General features: G+C 39.8%; 1 protein-coding gene across 1 annotated transcript; it reads left to right on the forward strand.

Moving 5' to 3' along the window:
• Positions 1-17,265: 17,265 nt before the first annotated feature.
• Positions 17,266-18,191, forward strand: LOC147431657 (uncharacterized). Its single transcript, XM_086493206.1, has 3 exons — positions 17,266-17,701; positions 17,795-17,896; positions 17,998-18,191. Exon 1 carries the CDS (start codon positions 17,282-17,284, stop codon positions 17,678-17,680), a length of 399 nt encoding a protein of 132 aa, XP_086349332.1. The 5' UTR covers positions 17,266-17,281; the 3' UTR covers positions 17,681-17,701; positions 17,795-17,896; positions 17,998-18,191.
• Positions 18,192-19,496: the final 1,305 nt, after the last annotated feature.

Genomic DNA, 19,496 nt, shown 5'->3' on the forward strand with positions numbered 1-19,496 from the left:
ACCCTTCTTTCGCACCTCGACCAACAAGACCTCGCAGACAACAGAGCATCAAATGGAGATGCTCTAGAGAACATATATGCCATCCTAAATAATCAAATACAAAGTCTGCATAGCACTATGTCACCTACATGCAACAAAGATGGTGGGTTAAAAACTACACTTAAATAAGGTGAGACTGCACTCAGGCATGCTAAGTTAAGAGGGGAATGAGAGTTATGGAAACTAAGTTCAATATAAATTCCCACAGTCACATGGCATTTTTGTTGTCATAATGAAAAATTGTATTATCAATTATACATACATAATCACAAATAGTTTGTATGTGTCAAGGACCCCACTTGAACAATAGTTTGTATGTTGTCAAGGACCCCACTTAAACAATAAGGTGAAAGGTGCACCCTGCACATTAGCATTTTAAAACTAAACAAAATTAAAATAAAGAAAAATAAAAACAATAAAGTATTGAGACACACTCACAAATTAAAACAAAAAACTATTTTAATACTCTCATAAAAAAGATAGATTTAACAAGTATAGAAAATAATACAATAGTTTAATGAAATGAATCTTTATAAATTCCTTAAATAAAGGGGCTCTTTGTAAATTAAAATATTAAAAAAACTTCATTGAACCAATATAAATTGCTTAAATGAAAGGAGTCTTTGCAATTGTTTTATTTTATTTTGAAAGTTTTGAGCTACATCATGGAATCAAACTCCTATGAATGAATGCACTCTTTATATGTCAAAGAAGTGAATGGAGATTTTGGGATTATATCATTCTCTTCAAGACTTTTAAGGCCCCTTTGAAGGACACGTGTCAAACAACTACGGATAATCGACCTTCGCCTTTAGCAATCCAGGTAGCACATTGGAAAGGGAATTTTCAAGAGTCTAATCATAGCCACTTAGAGCGAGAAAAGTGGTCATCACATCATATATTGTGTCCCTCTCTCTCTATTAGCAACAAGCTAACACGGACACCACGGACACCATTTTTAGAGCTCTCATTGTAAAAACACTTATTATTTTGATAAAATGGGAATATTGTAACTCCTATTTTTTGGATAAACCTTGTAATTGATGACTTAGGGCTACAAGCTTTTAGATTGTATCAACTTGTCGTTGCCTGCCTTTAGTTGGAGATCCCAGATTATTAGTTTTGACCACCAAAAACCTTGGCTAAGGTATAAAAGCCAATTTTTGTAAGTAAATAAAAAGTTTTTGGATAAGGAAATACACAACGTGAGCTAACGACGCTCACTTCTCTCCTTCTCACGCTTCCTACTTCCTTCCTGATTGTCACATTGCAGTCATCTTTGTTGCATTGCAACCATAGGTAAGAGCTCTACACATTGACATAAACACATCACAGTATTTCGTAGCTTTTGGCGTCACCGACCCGCGGTCTAATTTCATCATAAGTAGCAATTTACACATCAAAATCCAAAACTAAGCATACACAGGGTATTGGGGCTCATTATTATGCATTTAGATGCGTTCTGAGTCGAAAACGGCTAGGTCAAAAATCCACTAATGTTAATAATGTAATTTTGGCACTTGACCTAACGTGGGGTTTGAGACCATAAGCATGTGTGCTTAGGTTTTACAAACTTGTCCTAGAAGTTTTGTTACATTTGGATTTCATTTGATGCTGTAACATATGTGATTTGTTTGCCGATGAGCGATTGGCTTTTAGTGATTTCAGTCACTTAAGTGTAGCTTGAGTTAGATGCGAGTTGTTAGTTGTTTTCCGAGAGATCGACAACCTCTTGTTGCCTTTATGAACTAGTCGAGTCAGCTTCGTCCCATGGATTGACAATTTGATCGTGGTTCTCGCTAAAACTACAACAAGATAGGATAGTGAGGTTAGATACGCGTCCCACATTTGGCACCGCTGTCGGGGATCGAAGAGACGTAAACTAGGAAAAAACACGAGCGTGTTGTGAAGTTATCCTCTAACTTCCTCTAGGATCTCCTAAAGTTAAAAACTTTCTTTTAGAAACCGCAAAGCCTAAGATTGTCGTCTTTTACTGTGTAGAGGTAGCTTGGAAGGACTATAGTACTTGTCGGAGTGCCTTTAGGACTATAGGATTGTAGAATTAGAGTAGGATTCTAAGGATGATTGATAGACGAGAAAAGTCCTAAGATCAATTCTTAAGAAACCTTAAAAAACAAGAAAATGAGTGTTTGTGAACACTTTTCACAACCCCATTGCATGAGAACCTAGAAGTAGGGTAAGTAGGATCCGAGGTGGATTTCAGAACATTGCTCTCTCTCAAATAATCAAGTGTGAGTTGTTGTTGGAAGTTACTGAATTTCAGATCTACGGCTAGAAATAGCAGGAAAAGACTCCAAACTACTCAATCTGACTGGAGAGTAAGCTTAAAAGTTGTCTGAACCAGTGGGTAAGCTCAAGGACACTTTGAGGTAAAAATTTCAAGAGTTGACAAAAACTCAAATTATTTACTTTTTCTGGACATTTTAGGCCAAATTAAGTTTTGACTTGATCTATAAGCTTAAAATAACTCATAAAAGGACTGTCCTTGAAAAAAGTGTTAAAATTGGTTCATTTTAAGCCTGAAGCTAATAATCATAATTATTAACTTTCAGCTCAGATTTGACCAAGGTTCATACCATTGACTCATTGTATGTGTACAAACAACTTTTGTAAAGGCATAAAAGATTTGGATCACCAAACTGGCAAAAATCTGGATAAAAACTAAAGTTTGTATTGACTTTCTGAATCTTGAGTGTAAATTGAGAAAAAATTTATCCAAACTTGATGAAATTTGATTCATAGGCTTATATTGATGTGATAAACATGTGTGCATGCTCACTTGACCAGAAAGATGCAAAAAGTTGCCAGTTGTAAATAATCGCGATTATTTATATCTGCTCCATTTTTCAAATTTTTTGATCAAGTTGGCATACCGTGCTAGCTTTACCATGTTGTAATAAGGCCATAAACCAAATTTGGTTTATGAAGATTTGGATCATTGGATTGGAAATTGTGACCAAATATGCAAAGTTAGTCGGCGGACAGAAAGCTGATGACCATTTGATCAAAACTTATCCAAACTTGTTGAAACTTGGCTAGAGACCTTAACTTGAGGTGCTTAACAAATCTGTGTCAAAGTTGGGACAAAAATTTACAAAAATACAGCTGGAGTAAATAATTGTGATTATTTACATCTGCTTCAAAGATTAATTTTTTTTCAAATTTGAGTATATCACAAGGTCAAGCATATCAAGTAGACCAAACAAATCAATTTTGGTGAAATCTGGATCACAAAAGTGAGACTTAAGCTAGATTCTTGAAATCAGAGTCTGCGGACACAAAACAGTTGATAAACTTGAACAGATTTTGTCCAAACTTGTTGAAACATGTCCAAGGACCTTAACAGGTTGTATACTTGGCAAACCAAGAAAAAAATTACAAAAAATTGGCAAAAGTAAATAATCCCGATTATTCACTACTGCTACACAGGGACAACATTTTTTATTTTTGAACTTGTACAGTGTTAGACCAACATAATACAAAGCCATCGGGCAATTTTGGGTTCAATCGAATCAAAATTGGTACATACTCACTCAGTTTCCAGGTTGCAGATTAATCCTTTGATTTTTGCCAAAGTCGAGTTTGAAAATTGCAATGGTTGACTTAATTAGCTCGATTTGTAGTGATACACATAGACCAATCACAACAGCTAGCAAAAACTATACTGTTTTTTATAGAAGAATAGTTAACTTGATCAAATTTGTACAAGAATCAGGTTGTAGACGAGAAATTGGTAGCTTGATAGGAAGTGCAATCCAGTCAAGTGGAAATTGACGTCAAGTCAATCCAAAGGTAAGTACTCTATCCAGGGCTTCGCAAGTCTTTATGAACCTAAGATCTAGTCGTGTACTAGGAAATCAAGGCATATTTGGAGAAACCTCCAGTAGAGTATCCACTGAAGAAAGCGTGAACCAAGGCAATTCCTTGCACACTATCCTTAAAGAAGTCTCAGACACTTTTTCAGATTCAACCTCTAAAATGTCTTTCTATTCGACTCACTCAAAGACCAGAACGACAGCGCGCTATAAGCATATACTCTCATTTTATAATACTAATTGCCATGGAGCTCAGTTTTACTTGGATCCTAACGAAGAATATGCTATATGCATTGATGACCATGGTATTGAGTTTGAAGAATAAATCAAGGCAAACAAACAAGGAAAAATGTACATGGACAAAAACGGAACTCAGTATTTACAAGTTGAAACCGTGACATGACAGACAAATGGGGGTTAGAAGTAAAAAGACCATATTAGGTAAAGTGGAAAAATCCCAATTCCCAGGTTGGACAACGTTCAATATATCATGTACAAAATATTGATATTTTGTCAAAAATTTGAGTTTTCTTAAGGTCTCATTCCACTTTATGCACATACAATACACAATGAAAACAACTAAAATTCCATGGTTTCAATCAATTGGATTATTATGAGATTAGTATATTGCATTCGTTATCGTTGTCTATGTTCTACTATCCTACCTACAAATTATCTCAACATGGAGAGTTTGGTTTCTAGGTCCACCACTTGTCACAGTTAATGTAAAAGTGACTCAAGGTTCACAACTTGTGAAAGCAAGGATCCATTGAGGAATACAATCCACTTGGTTATGTTTTCTTACTTTAATGCACGTGACATTCAAGCAAGGTCCAATTCTAATCTAGAACTTCTTAATTTGAGGCATGGGGCATACATAAAATATGTAGCATATGCTCTATTGCCTCATAGGAAGGTTGGTTTCAAGGTGCACTTATCGAAGATAGCCTATCTTGGAGAAATGATGGAGATTTCTTCTCTCCTTGTTTCAATGGAGACTAGCTTGGACAAGTGGTGGACTTTTTCTTCTCTCTATGTTTCAATAGAGTTAGCTTGGACAAGTGGTGGACCTTGGAACAAAACCCCCATGTAAAACATATCATGGGTATTCCAAGTGATTAGAAAAATTACCATTTAAGATATAACCTTATAGGTTGGACAACTGGAGCCTATCTTGGAGAAATGGTGGAGCTTGCTTCTGTTCAGGTTTCAATGGAGCCTAGCTTGGACAATTGGTGGACCTTTGCTTCTCTCTATGTTTCAATAAAGTTAGCTTAGACACGTGGTGGATCTTCAAACTAAATCAACTACTATCAATGTTTCCTAGCTTGGACAAGTGGTGGAGTGTTTCTCCTCTCCATGTTTCAATGGATCTTAGCTTGGACAAGTGTTGGACCTTAAAAGAGAAGCCCTATGTACAACATAACATGGATTTTCTATATTTGAATGGATTCTAGCTTTAACAAATAGTGGAGCTTGCCTTCATCCATGTTTCAATGAAACTAGCATTGACAAGTGGTGGACCTTGTAACAAACCCCCCCATGTACAACATATCATTCGTTTTCTAAGTGATGGGAAGGAATACCATTCAAGATATAAACTTATAGCTTGGATAAGTAGTTGACCTTAAAATCAAATCCATTATAAAACAATGAAATACAGGTCAGCCAATTCCATAATCTTGAGACCAAACCTCCCATGCTATTAGAGATAATATATTGGATAAGTCGTGGACCTTCTATTATTTTCCCATGCCTAGTTTAGATAATTGGTACACTTTGCAGCTCTAAAGGTTGGACGAGTGGTGGAGCCTTGTTTCTATCCATGTTTTAATGGATCCTAGCTTGAACAAGTGGTGAACCTTGGAGAAAAACTTCCATGTACAACATATATGAGGTTTTCCATGTTTAAATGGAACCTAGCTTGGACAAATGGTGAAGCTTGCTTCTCTCCATGTTGATTTTGGAACTACCTTAGACAAGTGGTGGAGCTTTGCTTTTCTACTCTTCATAATACAATGAAGTATAGGCTGGTTACATGGTGAATCTTAAGGCCAAACCTCCCATTTTATTAGAGATGATAAGTTGGAGGAGTGGATCAACCTTCTATCATTTCTCCATGCCTATATTAGACAATTAGTAGACCTAGCATCTCTCTATGTTGTCTAGAGATGAGCTTGGATAAGTGATGGACCCTGCTTCTCTCTTTCCTTGGTTTACTAGTTTGAAGGCTCATTATATATACTTTCTTAGATCTAGCTTGAACAAGTGGTGGACCTTGTATCCACAATCTTAATCCATTAAAAAAAAAGTATATGAAAAAATAACATAGGAATCTTGGTTTGAAGGTCAAGCAATTAGGTTCCAAATTCACATAATAATATATTTTTCACCCATAAGAAAAGAAATTTAAACATGTTATTTCATACCAAATTGACAAAGGTAACGTCCAAGAATTCTAGCTTTGCATCTTGTTAGATCTAAACCTTCATCAAGGCGACATGCATGTATACATCAACTTTCAAGCCATTCAATAATACATGCACTGCATTCCATAGTTTTTTTTTCAAAGTCTTTGAGGTTCTAAAACTCTTTTACATAAAGGATATAATGATAAAATTCTTGAAGCAAACATTTGTGCCCAAGAAAAAGATTCCTCTCACATATTTAAAGTCCATGGATTCTCTAATCCACACTTACAAGTTTTATTTTGACATCAAACATCAATTCTCTCCTAGTTACAAATAAATGCAACCTCGAGATGAATTGACAAAAAATGAATTTATTTCACTATAGGATCTAACATAGGTCCCAATCAAATAAAAAATGAGTCCCCAAAAATTTGGGTGCACTCTAGCAATACATCAGAGTCTCCTTACAATAGGATGCACTCCAATAGTACATTGAAGTCCCCTTAGATTAGGGTGCACTCCATTGAAGTGTTCATAAAATTGACACACCTTTGTTTTAAAAAAACATAGACTATATCATATTATACAAATGTTGAAAGATACACACTAGAATAAAGAAAGCATCTTATGGCCATATTTATTCAATGCTTTTGTGTTGACAAGTACACACCAAGGACATATTTTGTCTCAGAATCACTGTACTGATTTACAATTGTGTTATATGTATAGAATCTCTTATCTCTTGCATACAACCATCCTACCAAACCATGGAATTATTGTTCTCTGCAAGAAGTTTTGAAGTTTCTCGGAAGTTTGCCTCCACATCTTTGGAAATATAAGATATGTCCCTTGCATGTTCCACATCACCCTATATGGAGTGTCATCAAAAATTAAGGTATTGTTTGCATCCAAATACTCAAATATCTTCCAAATATCACTCAAATTTTTGTGATAAACCCTTGTAAATCCTAACATGATATTTGGATTTTGACAATTTTCGTTACTCATAAACACCTTGAGCTTGGTATTTTCTCAGGAAAACATTTTTGTGTGATGTGTTGCACCCTTGTTAAGTAATAGAAACTCCATATCCATAGCTCAAAGTATTTAACACAAAAATCCAAAAAACTCTCTGCGTCTGGTCGCACCACATGATAAACTTCATCTTTATCCTCCACAAGTCGCATGTGTTGAGCCCAATCTGGCATAGAATCTCCATGTTTCATTTCAATTGTCTTGAGGAGTAACCCCTCTAGATCCAAGATAAGTACTCTTTTGATGTCCTTGAAAGCAAGTGGTAGGTGATAAGGAGGTGGTTGATTCCTTGGACAAGGTCTTGGATGAGGTTGGATGGGTAATTCAATAGTTTTCTTCAATTTATGCCAGCATATAGCCAATCCATTTTTTTGTAATAGTTTTGAAATTAAAGAACAAGAACATTTAATGCAAACACAAAAATAGACATGAGTTTTACATTGTCTACCCTAAGGTTGTATTAGATACCAAAATCCATCTATGATCTACTCATTAATAGAAAGAAAGTCAAATTAAAAGCCTGACCTTTTTTATGCTACACTCTCTCTTAGTCTCAATACCATGGAGTTCAACTAGATTTAAGTCAACTAATGACTACTACTTGTTGTTAAAGGGTTGCATGAAGTGCATAAGGCTTAACCAATGCTCTAGTGTAGAATGGATATTTATGTCTCAAGGTCTACCACTTATCCAAGCAAAGATACATTTAGATATGGAAATCCAATTTTTCTTAATATAATGACATAGAGTGGACAAGTGGTGAATCCTGAGACCAAACCACTCATGCTACTAGGGATAATAGGTTGGACAAGTGGTGGACCTTGAATGTAAACCCCCCATTTACAAAATATAATGGGTTTTGGGTATTTCAATGGAGCCTAGCATCTTGGAGACATGGTGGAGCTTACTTCTCTCATGTTTCAATGGACCCTATTTGGAGAAATGGTGGTGGTTCCTTGTCTCCATGTTTAAATGGAGCTTAGCTTGGACAAGTGATGGACCTTTATTTCTTTCTATGATTCAATAGAGTTAGCTTGGACAAGTGGTGGACCTTGGAATGAAATCCCCATGTAGAACATATTATGGGCATTCCAAGTGGTGAGAAAGGATACCATTTAATATACAACCTTATAGGTTGGACAAGTGGTGGACCTTAACACCCATGTCTCCTTAGTAACATGACATAGAGTGCATAAGTGGTGAATTTTGAGACCAAACCAATAATAAAATTACATAGAGTGGACAAGTGGTGGGCCTTGAAATAAAAACCCCCATGTACAAAATATAATGGGTTTAGAGTGTTTCAATGGAGCCTATCTTGGAGAAATGGTGGAGCATCCTTCTCTCCATGTTTCAATGGTGCCTAGCTTGGACAAGGGGTGGAGCTTTGTTTCTCTCTATGTTTCAATAAAGCTAGCTTGGACAAGTGGTTGACCTTGGAACAAAACCCGCATGTAAAACCTATCATGGGCATTATAACTGGTTAGGAAAAATACCATTCAAGATATAGCCTTATAGGTTGGACAAGTGGTGGACCTAAACACCCAATTCTTCTTAATATAATGACATAGAGTGGACAAGTGGTGAATCTTGAAACCAAACCTACTAGGGATAATAGGTTGGACAAGTGGTGGACCTTGAATCTAAACCCCCCATGTACAAAATATCATGGGTTTTGGGTATTTCAATGGAGCCTAGCATCTTGGAGACATGGTGGAGCTTACTTATCGTCATGTTTCAATGGAGCCTATCTAGGAGAAATGGTGGAGGTTCCTTCTCTCCATGTTTCAATAAAGCCTAGCTTGGACAAGTGATGGACCTTTGTTTCTCTCTATGTTTCAATAGAGTTAGCTTGGACAAGTGGTGGACCTTGGAATAAAACCCCCATGTAAAACATATCATGGGAATTTCAAGTGGTGAGAAATGATACCATTTAAGATATAACCTTATAGGTTGGACAAGTGGTGGGACTTAACACCTAGTTTGTCTTAATATAATGAGATAGAGTGTACACGTGGTGAATCTTGAAACCAAACCACTTATGCTACTAGGGATAATAGGTTAGACAAGTGGTGGGCCTTGAAATAAAACCCCCCATGTACAAAATATAATGGATTTAGAGTGTTTCAATGGAGCCTAGCTTGGAAACATGCTGGAGCTTTCTTCTCTCCATGTTTCAATGGAGCCTAGCATGGACAAGTGGTGGACCTTTGTTTCTCTCTATGTTTCAATAGAGTTAGCTTTGACAAGTGGTAGACCTTGGAACAAAACCCCCATGTAAAACCTATCATGGGCATTACAAATGGTGAGAAAAAATACCATTCAAGATATACTCTTATAGGTTCGACAAGTGGTGGACCTTAACACCCGTCTTCTTAATATAATGACATAAACGGGAGAAGTGGTGAATCTATAGACCAAACCTACTAGGGATAATAGGTTGGACAAGTGGTGGACCTTGAATGTAAACCCCCCATGTACAAAATATAATGGGTTTTGGGTATTTCAATGGAGCCTCGCATCTTGAAGATATGGTGGAGCTTACATGGGTATTTCAATGAAGCCTAGCATCTTGAAGACATGGTGCAACTTACTTCTCTCCATGTTACAATGGAGCCTATCTAGGAGAAATGGTGGAGGTTCCTTCTCTACATGTTTCAATGGAGCCTAATCTGGACAAGTGGTCGACCTTTTTTTCTCTCTATCTTTCAATATAGTTAGCTTGGACAAGTGGTGGACCTTGGAATGAAACCCCCATGTAAAACATATCATGGGAATTCCAAGTGGTTAGAAAGGATACCATTTAAGATGTAACCTTATAGGTTGGACAAGTGGTGGATCTTAACACCCAGTTCTTCTTAATATAGTGACATAGAGTGTACAAGTGGTGATTCTTGAAACCAAACCACTCATGCTACTAGGGATAATCAATTAGACAGGTGGTGGGCCTTGAAATAAAAAGTCCCGTGTACAAAATATAATGGGTTTAGAGTGTTTCAATGGAGCCTAGCTTGGAAACATGGTGGAGCTTGCTTCTATGCATGTTTCAATGGATCCTATCTTGGATAAATGGTGGAGCATCATTCTCTCCATGTTTCAATGGAGCCTAGCTTGGACAAGTGGTGGACCTTTGTTTCTCTCTATCACTACAAGAGGCTATTCATATTAGCGACGCTCACACAGCGACGCTCAAAAAAAAAATCCCGGCGTCGCTATGAGCGTCGCAAATTTCTTTGTAAATTTGCGACGCTCATAGCGACGCCGGCTGGGCTAAAAAAATAACCGAGCGCGCCCAAAAACTCAGATCTCAGATCTGAGTTTTTCGGCGCCCTCAAGCAAGGAGCAGGTAATGCTCTCCCTCTCTCCCTCCCTCTCTCTCTCTCTCTCTCTCTCTCTTTTTCTTCTCCACACACACACACACACACGAGGAGAGAAAGGAGAGCCAGGTATGCTCCTTCCCTCTCCTCATTCTCATGTTCCCTTCCCCTCTTTCTCTCTCCCTCCCTCTCTCTCTCTTTTTCTTCTCCACACACACACACACACACGAGGAGAGGAAGGAGAGCCAGGTATGCTCCTTCCCTCTCCTCATTCTCATGTTCCCTTCCCCTTTTTCTCTCTCCCTCTCTCTCTCTCTCACACACACACATACACACACACACATAGTGTTTTTGAGAGAGAGAGAGAGAGAGAGAGAGAGAGAGAGAGAGAGAGAGAGAGAGAGAGAGTACAAACAAAAACAAAAACGCACACACACATACATAAACAAAGAATGCACACACACATTGAGAGAGAAAAAGAGAGAGAGAGCATGCATAAACAAAAAACGCAGGCATTGAGAGAGGAAAAGAGAGAGAGAACATGCATAAACAAAAAACGCACACATTGAGAGAGGAAAAGAGAGAGAAAACATGCATACAATCCAAAAAAACGCACACACATTGAGAGAGAAAGAGAGAGAAACTAATTTAACGTCGTAGGAAACTAATTAAAATTAAAAGAACTAAAGATCTAGCCGACGAGGAGTTGAACTCAAGACCTATTATTCAAGAGGGAAATGGCATAATCAATCTATCATACTTGGCATGGGTGATAGAAAGGTTATACCATTTATCTTTTTTTATTGGCACACACATCCACACACGCGCACACACACAAGAAGAAGAGAGTTATAACGTCGTAGGAAACTATCTTAAAAGACGTTAAAGATTAGGTTATATGTAGACTTACATTGAATTAGATTTAGGTTTATTTTTAACTAGATTTACGTTTATTTACGCTAGATTTAGATTTACGTTATATTAGATTAGATTTAGGTCTCCATAGACTGCGATGCCTGCATGAAGCGGGTGAAGAAAGCCCTCAATGGAATATAGGGTATTGTTGCCTTCACTCATGGTGGGCTCCGTCGATCCAAAAGTACTGGTGAAATGTCTTCAGAAGATAGGGAAGAAGGTGGATCTTCAGGGCGGCAAGAGTCACTACATCCCCGACACAATGACCATCTAGACAACCTCTAGTCATTCAACAGCAACTTCAAAGTTAGTAACAAGAGCAAGAACGGTCTAAAGGGCCAATTGCTGTCGTCAGATGTGGATGGAGATGAGGCAGCGTCACCGTCGGAAGTTAACTCTCACATCTTTAGTGATGAGAATGCCATTTCTTGCCGAGTTATGTGAAAAATTATGTGTTAAATCAGTTTTAAGGTTCTTATAATCCCTGTTAGTTTAGTTCTTTGTTTTTAATATAACATAATATATTTACGTTAGATTTAGATTTATGTTATATTAGATTAGACTTAGGTTTATTTAGGTTTACCCACACACACACACACACACACACACACACACACAAGAAGAAGAGAGTTTTAACGTCGTAGAAAACTATCCCAAAAGACGTTAAAGATTAGGTTAGATGTAGACTTACGTTAAATTAGATTTAGGTTTATTTTTAGTTAGATTTACGTTTATTTAGATTTACGCTTATTTACGTTAGATCGAGTCCACGCAAGAATTACTTACGGTTTAGGGTTTAGATTTAGACGAACAGTGAAAAGATCTACTGTGAAAAGATGTTAAGATGCTGTGAAGTGCTACATCTAGAGAAGAGGCAAAGGGGTTTTGTCCACTACATGCAGTATCATGTAGACGTGGGTGTGTAGATTTCTTGTACCCACAAATATAGGTATTGACCAATAAAGACGAGATTATAACCCGGTGGTTCTGATCTCCGTGCACCTCTAGACCGAGGTGTGCGGAGATTGGACATGACTAGAGAATGTGAGGTAAAGAGAGAGAGAGAGAGAGAGAGAGAGAGAGACAGAGAGAGAGACAGAGAGAGAGAGAGAGAGAGAGAGAGAGAGATAAGACGAAGAATGCCAATAGAATATTAAATTTGTTGTCCAGGTTATAAGTTTTTTATCCTCATTATGAGTAGCGACGAGGATGTGGGACCGTCCAACCGAAACATCTATCTCTCAACGAGGGTCTTATGTCCTTGTAATCAATGCAAGCATGCTGTGCGACGGACAAGACGTGTTTCTTTGCAGCACGTTCGTGAATTTGGCGAGTTCGATCCATCTATTATAGATCGAGTTGTTGCCAATTATAACTCGTCGGACTCTGACGCTGGCCAACAAGCAGCAATCTTGCAACCCAATAGACGTGTTCACAGGCGCTTTGGTCAAGCAGCATATGTGAGGCCACAAGATGTAGCCTCTGACAGCTCGGGGGATGATCATGCAGAGCACATTCCCAACGAGGCAATGTTGGAGCCCGAGATTGATGAAATGATCGAGACGATCATGGATTCAGAAAGGCTTATCTATGATGATATGAAAAGTGAAGCCGATACGCCATTGTATAATGGAGCACGTGTGTCTAGATTGAAAGCACTCCTGGTTCTTCTCAACATGCAGGCAAAGTTTGGATGGAGTGACACTAGCGTCACAGCGCTTTTCAGGTGATCTATTACAATTAGTTTACTTTAATAAAACTCTAAATGTATAATGATCTGATAGATTTTTACACGACTGTATCATATTTTTATGTTGTGTAGATTGCTGAAAGAGCACATACTACCAGCTGACAATGTGATGTCAGATTCCCGAGATGAAGCAAGAAAGATTTTGCGAAACTTGGGGATGGATTACAATTCTATCCACGCTTGTCCTAATGACTGCATTCTTTTCAGAGGGGAATACATAGACATGGAGAAGTGTCCGAAATGTGATTCCGAAAGATATCGAGTAGATCTCCACGGGACAAAAATTCCACAAAAGGTTTTGCGACATTTTCCTCTGCTTCCTCGCATCAAGCATTTCTTCGAATGTAAGTCCATGGCCGCCCTAGCATCATGGCATGAGGAGAATAAATCTTCGGATGGTGTGCTACGAATTCCTGCAGATTGTGTAGCGTGGAAACATATAGATAGAACATGGTCGGATTTTGCAAGGGAAGCTCGAAATTTGCGCTTAGGCCTGGCTATGGATGGCGTAAATCCATTTGGTCAAAGATCAACATCTTACAGTGTATGGCCCATTGTCATCGTCAACTACAACATTCCCCCGTGGTTGACTACGAAGAAGGGGCACCTATGGCTAAGCTTGATTGTGCCAGGGCGATATAAAGTGGGGAATATGGATGTGTATCTTCGTCCACTATTGGAAGAGCTACAACAATTGTGGATTGGCATAGAGGTGGTGGATATGAGCCGACACACAGGACGACGGAATGCTTTGATCAGAGGAATTCTAATGTGGACCATGCATGACTATCCCGGGCTAACAGAAAAATGCTCAGGTGATCTATTGACACTCCTCACTCAGACACTGTAAATCTTGTTTTTTCCCATAGTTGATCTATTATCATGTGTATACATGCAGGGCTTCAAACAAGCGGATACAGATCATGTGTCACATGTGGACCTAGACTGAATGCACGTAGGGCACCCTCACTGAAGAAGCAAATCTACGAAGGTCATCAAGCGTATCTTCCAGAGAATCATGTGTTATGCGACGGCTTTTTGGGAAGAGAGCCACCAAGGATGTCTGCACAAGCATGGTTAGAGCAGAAGGAGATGTGCGATGACGGATTGCCTCCAGGGATGAAGAGACTATCTCTATGGTACGAGTTACCATACTGGCCCCGACTCATGATCAATCACTTGCTCGATCCAATGCACATATTCAAGAATGTGGGTAATCTACTATGGGACCATCTGACCGGCAAGAAAGATACTTTGGGAGCCAGAGTTGACCTTAGAAATGTGGATCGTATGGAGCAATATTGGCCGCAAACAGCGTCTGATGGATCGATAAAACTCCCTAAAGCACCATGGATTTTCACAGGAGCCCAAGAACGCAAAGTAAAAGAGACCATTCGATCTTTGCGGACCCCCACTGGCGTAATGCACTCGCTCCGAACGTGTTTTACTAAAGAAGGAAAGCTTACCGGTTTGAAGTCACACGATTGGCATAAAATGTGTCAGGTACGTTCATAGTGGACTTTAATATCATTGCATAAAATGTGGACTTTAATATCATTGCTGCACATACTTTACAGTTTATTTTACCGGTTGCCATTGAGGGATGTTTGTCTCTCGACATCCGTAACACAATCTACAAACTTGCAAAGCTGGTGCAATGGATCTCACAAAAGGAGATCAACGTAGACTCCATACCTTTTGCCAAACTAAATGCTGCGGAGCTTGTGTGCATGTTTGAGAAACATTTTCCTACTACAATGCTAACTATTCAGGTGCATCTTCTTGTTCACATAGTTGATGAGGTGGAAATAGCTGGCACAGTTCATTCCAGATGGATGTTCTTCTTAGAGTGTTTCATGAAAACGCTTAAGGGATATGTGCGTCAAAAGGCACGTCCGGAGGGTAGCATGGCAGAAGGTTGGTTGGTATCAGAGTCCCTAGTGTACATTGGAGAGTGGCTAGACGGATTTGATAAATCCCGGGACACGCTATGGCGAACCATAGATGATGAGCGCATATCTGGGATTGTCATGTGCAATCTCGGTGTTGAGAAGAAGATGACGGAAGATCTAGAGGCTAAAATCAACCGATTTTTCATGCTTCACAATCCAGTGATGCAAAAGTGGATTTCACAATATGAGGATGCAAAGCAAGAGCGACAAAGGGCACGAATCGAGTGGAGACGGGGAAGACGACCACCGATGCACTATCCAGCGGTTCTGGAGAGCCTACCAAACTTCATGAGCTTAAGATGGTTGCACAACCAATTGAAAAGCGCACAACAATGCGGTGACGAAGTGACTGAAGAAGAGTGGGAGTACTCTCGGGGTTGCGCGACCAAGGTAAGTTTGCAATGTACGACTAGCAAGTGACTTTATTTATAAACGTTTGAACGGCCACTCATAATCTTTGTTCGTTGTAGTATAAGTCATACACAGCAGCATGGTGTAAAGGTCGACATTTTAGGGTGGAACGAATCGACAAAAAGCGTTTTACTCAAGATTGTGGAATCATGGCAAAATTTGAACAGTCTAGTCGACGACGTTCCTCTGATGCAGATCTTGTGGTGGCGGAACTCACTTACTTCGGCACGCTGCAAGAGATTTTGAGGATCGATTACAGAGGATTTTTTGTCGACTTGTTCGACGTGCAATGGTTCAAGATAATCATGGAGGGTCGCAACGCTACTGTGCGTAGAGGAGAGTCTGGTTTTCTTGAGGTGGATTCTACTAAGAAATGGACTGACCTAAGAGACACTTTCGTACTACCCGAGCATTGTGAACAAGTAAGTATGTAAATAGTTAACATCCCCCTTTTACAAGTTATGTGCTTGAAAGCTCTCATGTAAGTTATGTGGCTCTGGCAGGTAATATTTCATCCTACAAAGTCTACATCAAACTGGTGGTACGTCATAGAGGTAGCCCCTCGTAGTGCAAGGACGTATGAAGGCTACCATGTGCCAATCACAACGGCATCAATGGAGGAGATCAGAGAAGATGCTCAATCAGAAGCCGCTGCGGTGGTGCCAGACGAGCATCAAGATGCTACTACTCTATATGGGGTGCATGCAGAGGAGCTACAAAATGAAACAGAGGATATGTGTTTAAACGGAGAGCTCTATATAGATATAGGAAGTTATGCTGAGTTATGCGAGGATGAGAGAGAGATCTCTTAAAGCCACAAATATTGTATTTGAACAATTTTGCTCCGTGTTGTAAAAGCTTTGGCTCTCTAAGTACCTTCCATGGTGTATAACGCTCTTTTCTACTCGTGCTCACATCTTTTGATTGAAAATTCTGAGTTTTCGACTTGCCTCTTCTATCACTCAATTCATTGCGTCATTGTATTTATATGCGTCATTACGTCATTGTATTTAATGGTCTTTGCGTCATTGTCTACTCTATGCATTCAATATTAAGTTTAAATATTCGTGTGTTTAATGCAGGTATGGATGATGAGGAGTTTCTTTCTTCTTTGTCACCGCAGCAGAGACAGTGGTACGTGGAGCGTCATCGCTCTGGCGCATCATCGCGCGTTCCTACTCCATCCGCATCTCCCTCTCTTTCGGAGCATTCGGCGTCGACGAGACGAGCTTCACACTCGTCTAGACACCGGCGCTCTAGTGGTGGCGGTGGCGGTTGTTGTGGGGATTCCGCCACCGATGCCTCCACACCGCCTCGTGTTCGACGAGGCTCTTTACCCTCCCCTTCTTTGCCCGCCCCCACACCAGCCACAGCATCGCCATCTACGCCAGGTTTTGCACGGCTGACTGTTCCTAGAAGCTACACACCTCTACCTACTCCGCCAGGAGCCACCCCACTCGACACTCCTCGCTTCGGGGCCCAGACGCCGGTGGAGACACCTGACGTCCGTACCCCCATCGACACGCCGCTAGAGACCCCTGCTGGGACACCCAGGTTCACGCGTCACCGGCCAGAGGGCTTGCCTTACTCCGTCGACATCAGCGGCGGCATCATCATGGATGATGACGGCAAGAAGGTGATCTCGCGCATGCGTGGTCTTTGCTCTCAGCTGTTTAGACACTACATACTAAACAAATGGAGTGAAGTACCAAGTGATTTAAAAAACAGAGTCATCAACATACTTCATGATGAGTTTCCCATTCCAACACGGGATCAGCGCTTCAATGAAGACCTGATGAAGATTCGAATGCGCGAATACTGCAAACACAAGCGTTCCGAAGTGCAAAAAGCAATCAAGAATGGGTGGAACAGGCCACATTGGCTGGCCAAAGAAGATTGGAAGAATGCGAAGAAAGCAGCGCGCGAGAATCCCGACAAGTGGAAGCAACAAAAGGATGCAGCTAGAGCGCGAGTAGAGGCAGGGAGCTCGCACCACTTGGGGAGCGGTGGATAGGCATCATTTGAGGCCGATTTTGTAAGTGTTTTCGCATTGCTCTTTATGTTCGATAGTTTAGGGTTTATGAGTTTTTTAATTCTAACATAATGAAATCTTTGTATGTTTTGACAGTGGTCGATGACAGGACGTGATCCCACACCGTACGAGCGCGAGTACGCAGGCAGGAAGGGCTTAAACGCCCTGATGGACATTCTCAGTTCTCGCGGCGGCATGGTTAGTATTAGGGTTTACTCTTTTTTATTTTTTGTATTGTTTTATAAATGTCGTTATATGTTTATACTTACTGAAAGCTGTCTTATTGTCTTTTTTTACAGAATCCGACAGATACGCCGCTTGGACGTGATGAGACGTCTGACTAGATGACGTCAGTTTAGCCGTAGCTAGATAGCATTAGTTTAGGGTTTCTCATAGATTATGTATCATGAGACGAATTTTATACGTCTTTTTGAACCATGTATATTATTACATTTGTCACCGCAGTTCCTTTTGCCAATCAATTCTTTATGCCTATGATGTTGTACAATTGTCATTATTACATTTTCCAATCAATTCATTTTGCCTATGATGTGTACAATTGTCAATTTTGCAAACAATGCGTCTTGTGGGTGACTATTTTGGGTCTATTATCTATCCTTGCATTTTTTTTAAAAAGTGAATCAAGTACAATATGGTTGATGGGTGGCAGGGCATTCAATGTCTTGCCACCAAAAAAAAATTCTCTCGGGCGTCGCTATAAGCGTCGCTATTTATGGCTCTGTAGCGTCGCTATGAGCGTCGCTATAGTCTTCTGTGTAAACGTCGCTATATGCGTCGCTATAAGCGTCGCTATGGGCGTCTCTATGGGCGTCGCTATATAGCGACGCATATAGCGACGCAGATAGCAACACTCTCGTAGCGACGGTTTTAGCGATGCCGGGGGTTATAAAAACCCAGTGTATTTCCGTCGCTAACAACGTCACAAGAGCATACAACCTCTTGTAGTGTATGTTTGAATAGAGTTAGCTTGGACAAGTGGTGGAGCTTGGAACAAAACCCCCATGTAAAACATATCATGGACATTACAAGTGGTGATAAAAAATACCATTCAATGTATAACCTTATAGGTTGGACAAGTGGTGGACATTAACACCCAATTATTCATAATATAATGACATAGAGTGGACAAGTGTGAATCTTGCGACCAAACCTACTAGGAAAAATAGGTTGGACAAGTGGTGGACCTTGAATGCAAACCCCCCATGTACAAAATATCACTCATTCTACTAGGAATAATTTGGTATTAAGGTCCATGTTTCAATGGAACTTAGCTTGGACAAGTGGTGGAACTTTGTTTCTCTCTATGTTTCAATAGAAATAGCTTGGACAAGTGGTGGACCTTGGAACAAAACCCCCATGCAAAGCATGTCATGGGCATTAAAAGTGGTGAGAAAAAATACCATTCAAGATATAGCCTTATAGGTTGGACAAGTGGTGGACCGTAACACCCAATTCCTCTTAATATAATGACATAGAGTGTACAAGTGGTGAATCGTGAGACCAAACCTACTAGGGATAATATGTTGGACAAGTGGTTGACCTTGAATGTAAATCCCCCATGTAAAAAATATAATGGGTTTTGGGTTTTTCAATTGAGCCTAGCATCTTGGAGACATGGTGGAACTTACTTCTCTCCATGTTTCAATGGAGCCTATCTAGGAGAAATGGTGGAGGTTCCTTCTCTCCATGTTTCAATGGAGCTTAGCTTGGACAAGTGGTGGACCTTTGTTTCTGTCTATGTTTGAATATAGTTAGATTGGAGAAGTGGTGGATCTTG

The sequence above is a fragment of the Adiantum capillus-veneris genome, chromosome 21 (genome assembly GCF_014529385.1).
Source record: "Adiantum capillus-veneris isolate H3 chromosome 21, ASM1452938v2, whole genome shotgun sequence".
Classification (NCBI taxonomy): Eukaryota; Viridiplantae; Streptophyta; class Polypodiopsida; order Polypodiales; family Pteridaceae; genus Adiantum; species Adiantum capillus-veneris.

What these genes read in the sequence shown, in the direction of transcription:
- LOC147431657 (XM_086493206.1), top strand. Translation starts at nt 17,282, where the DNA reads ATGGATGATGACGGCAAGAAGGTGATCTCGCGCATGCGTGGTCTTTGC.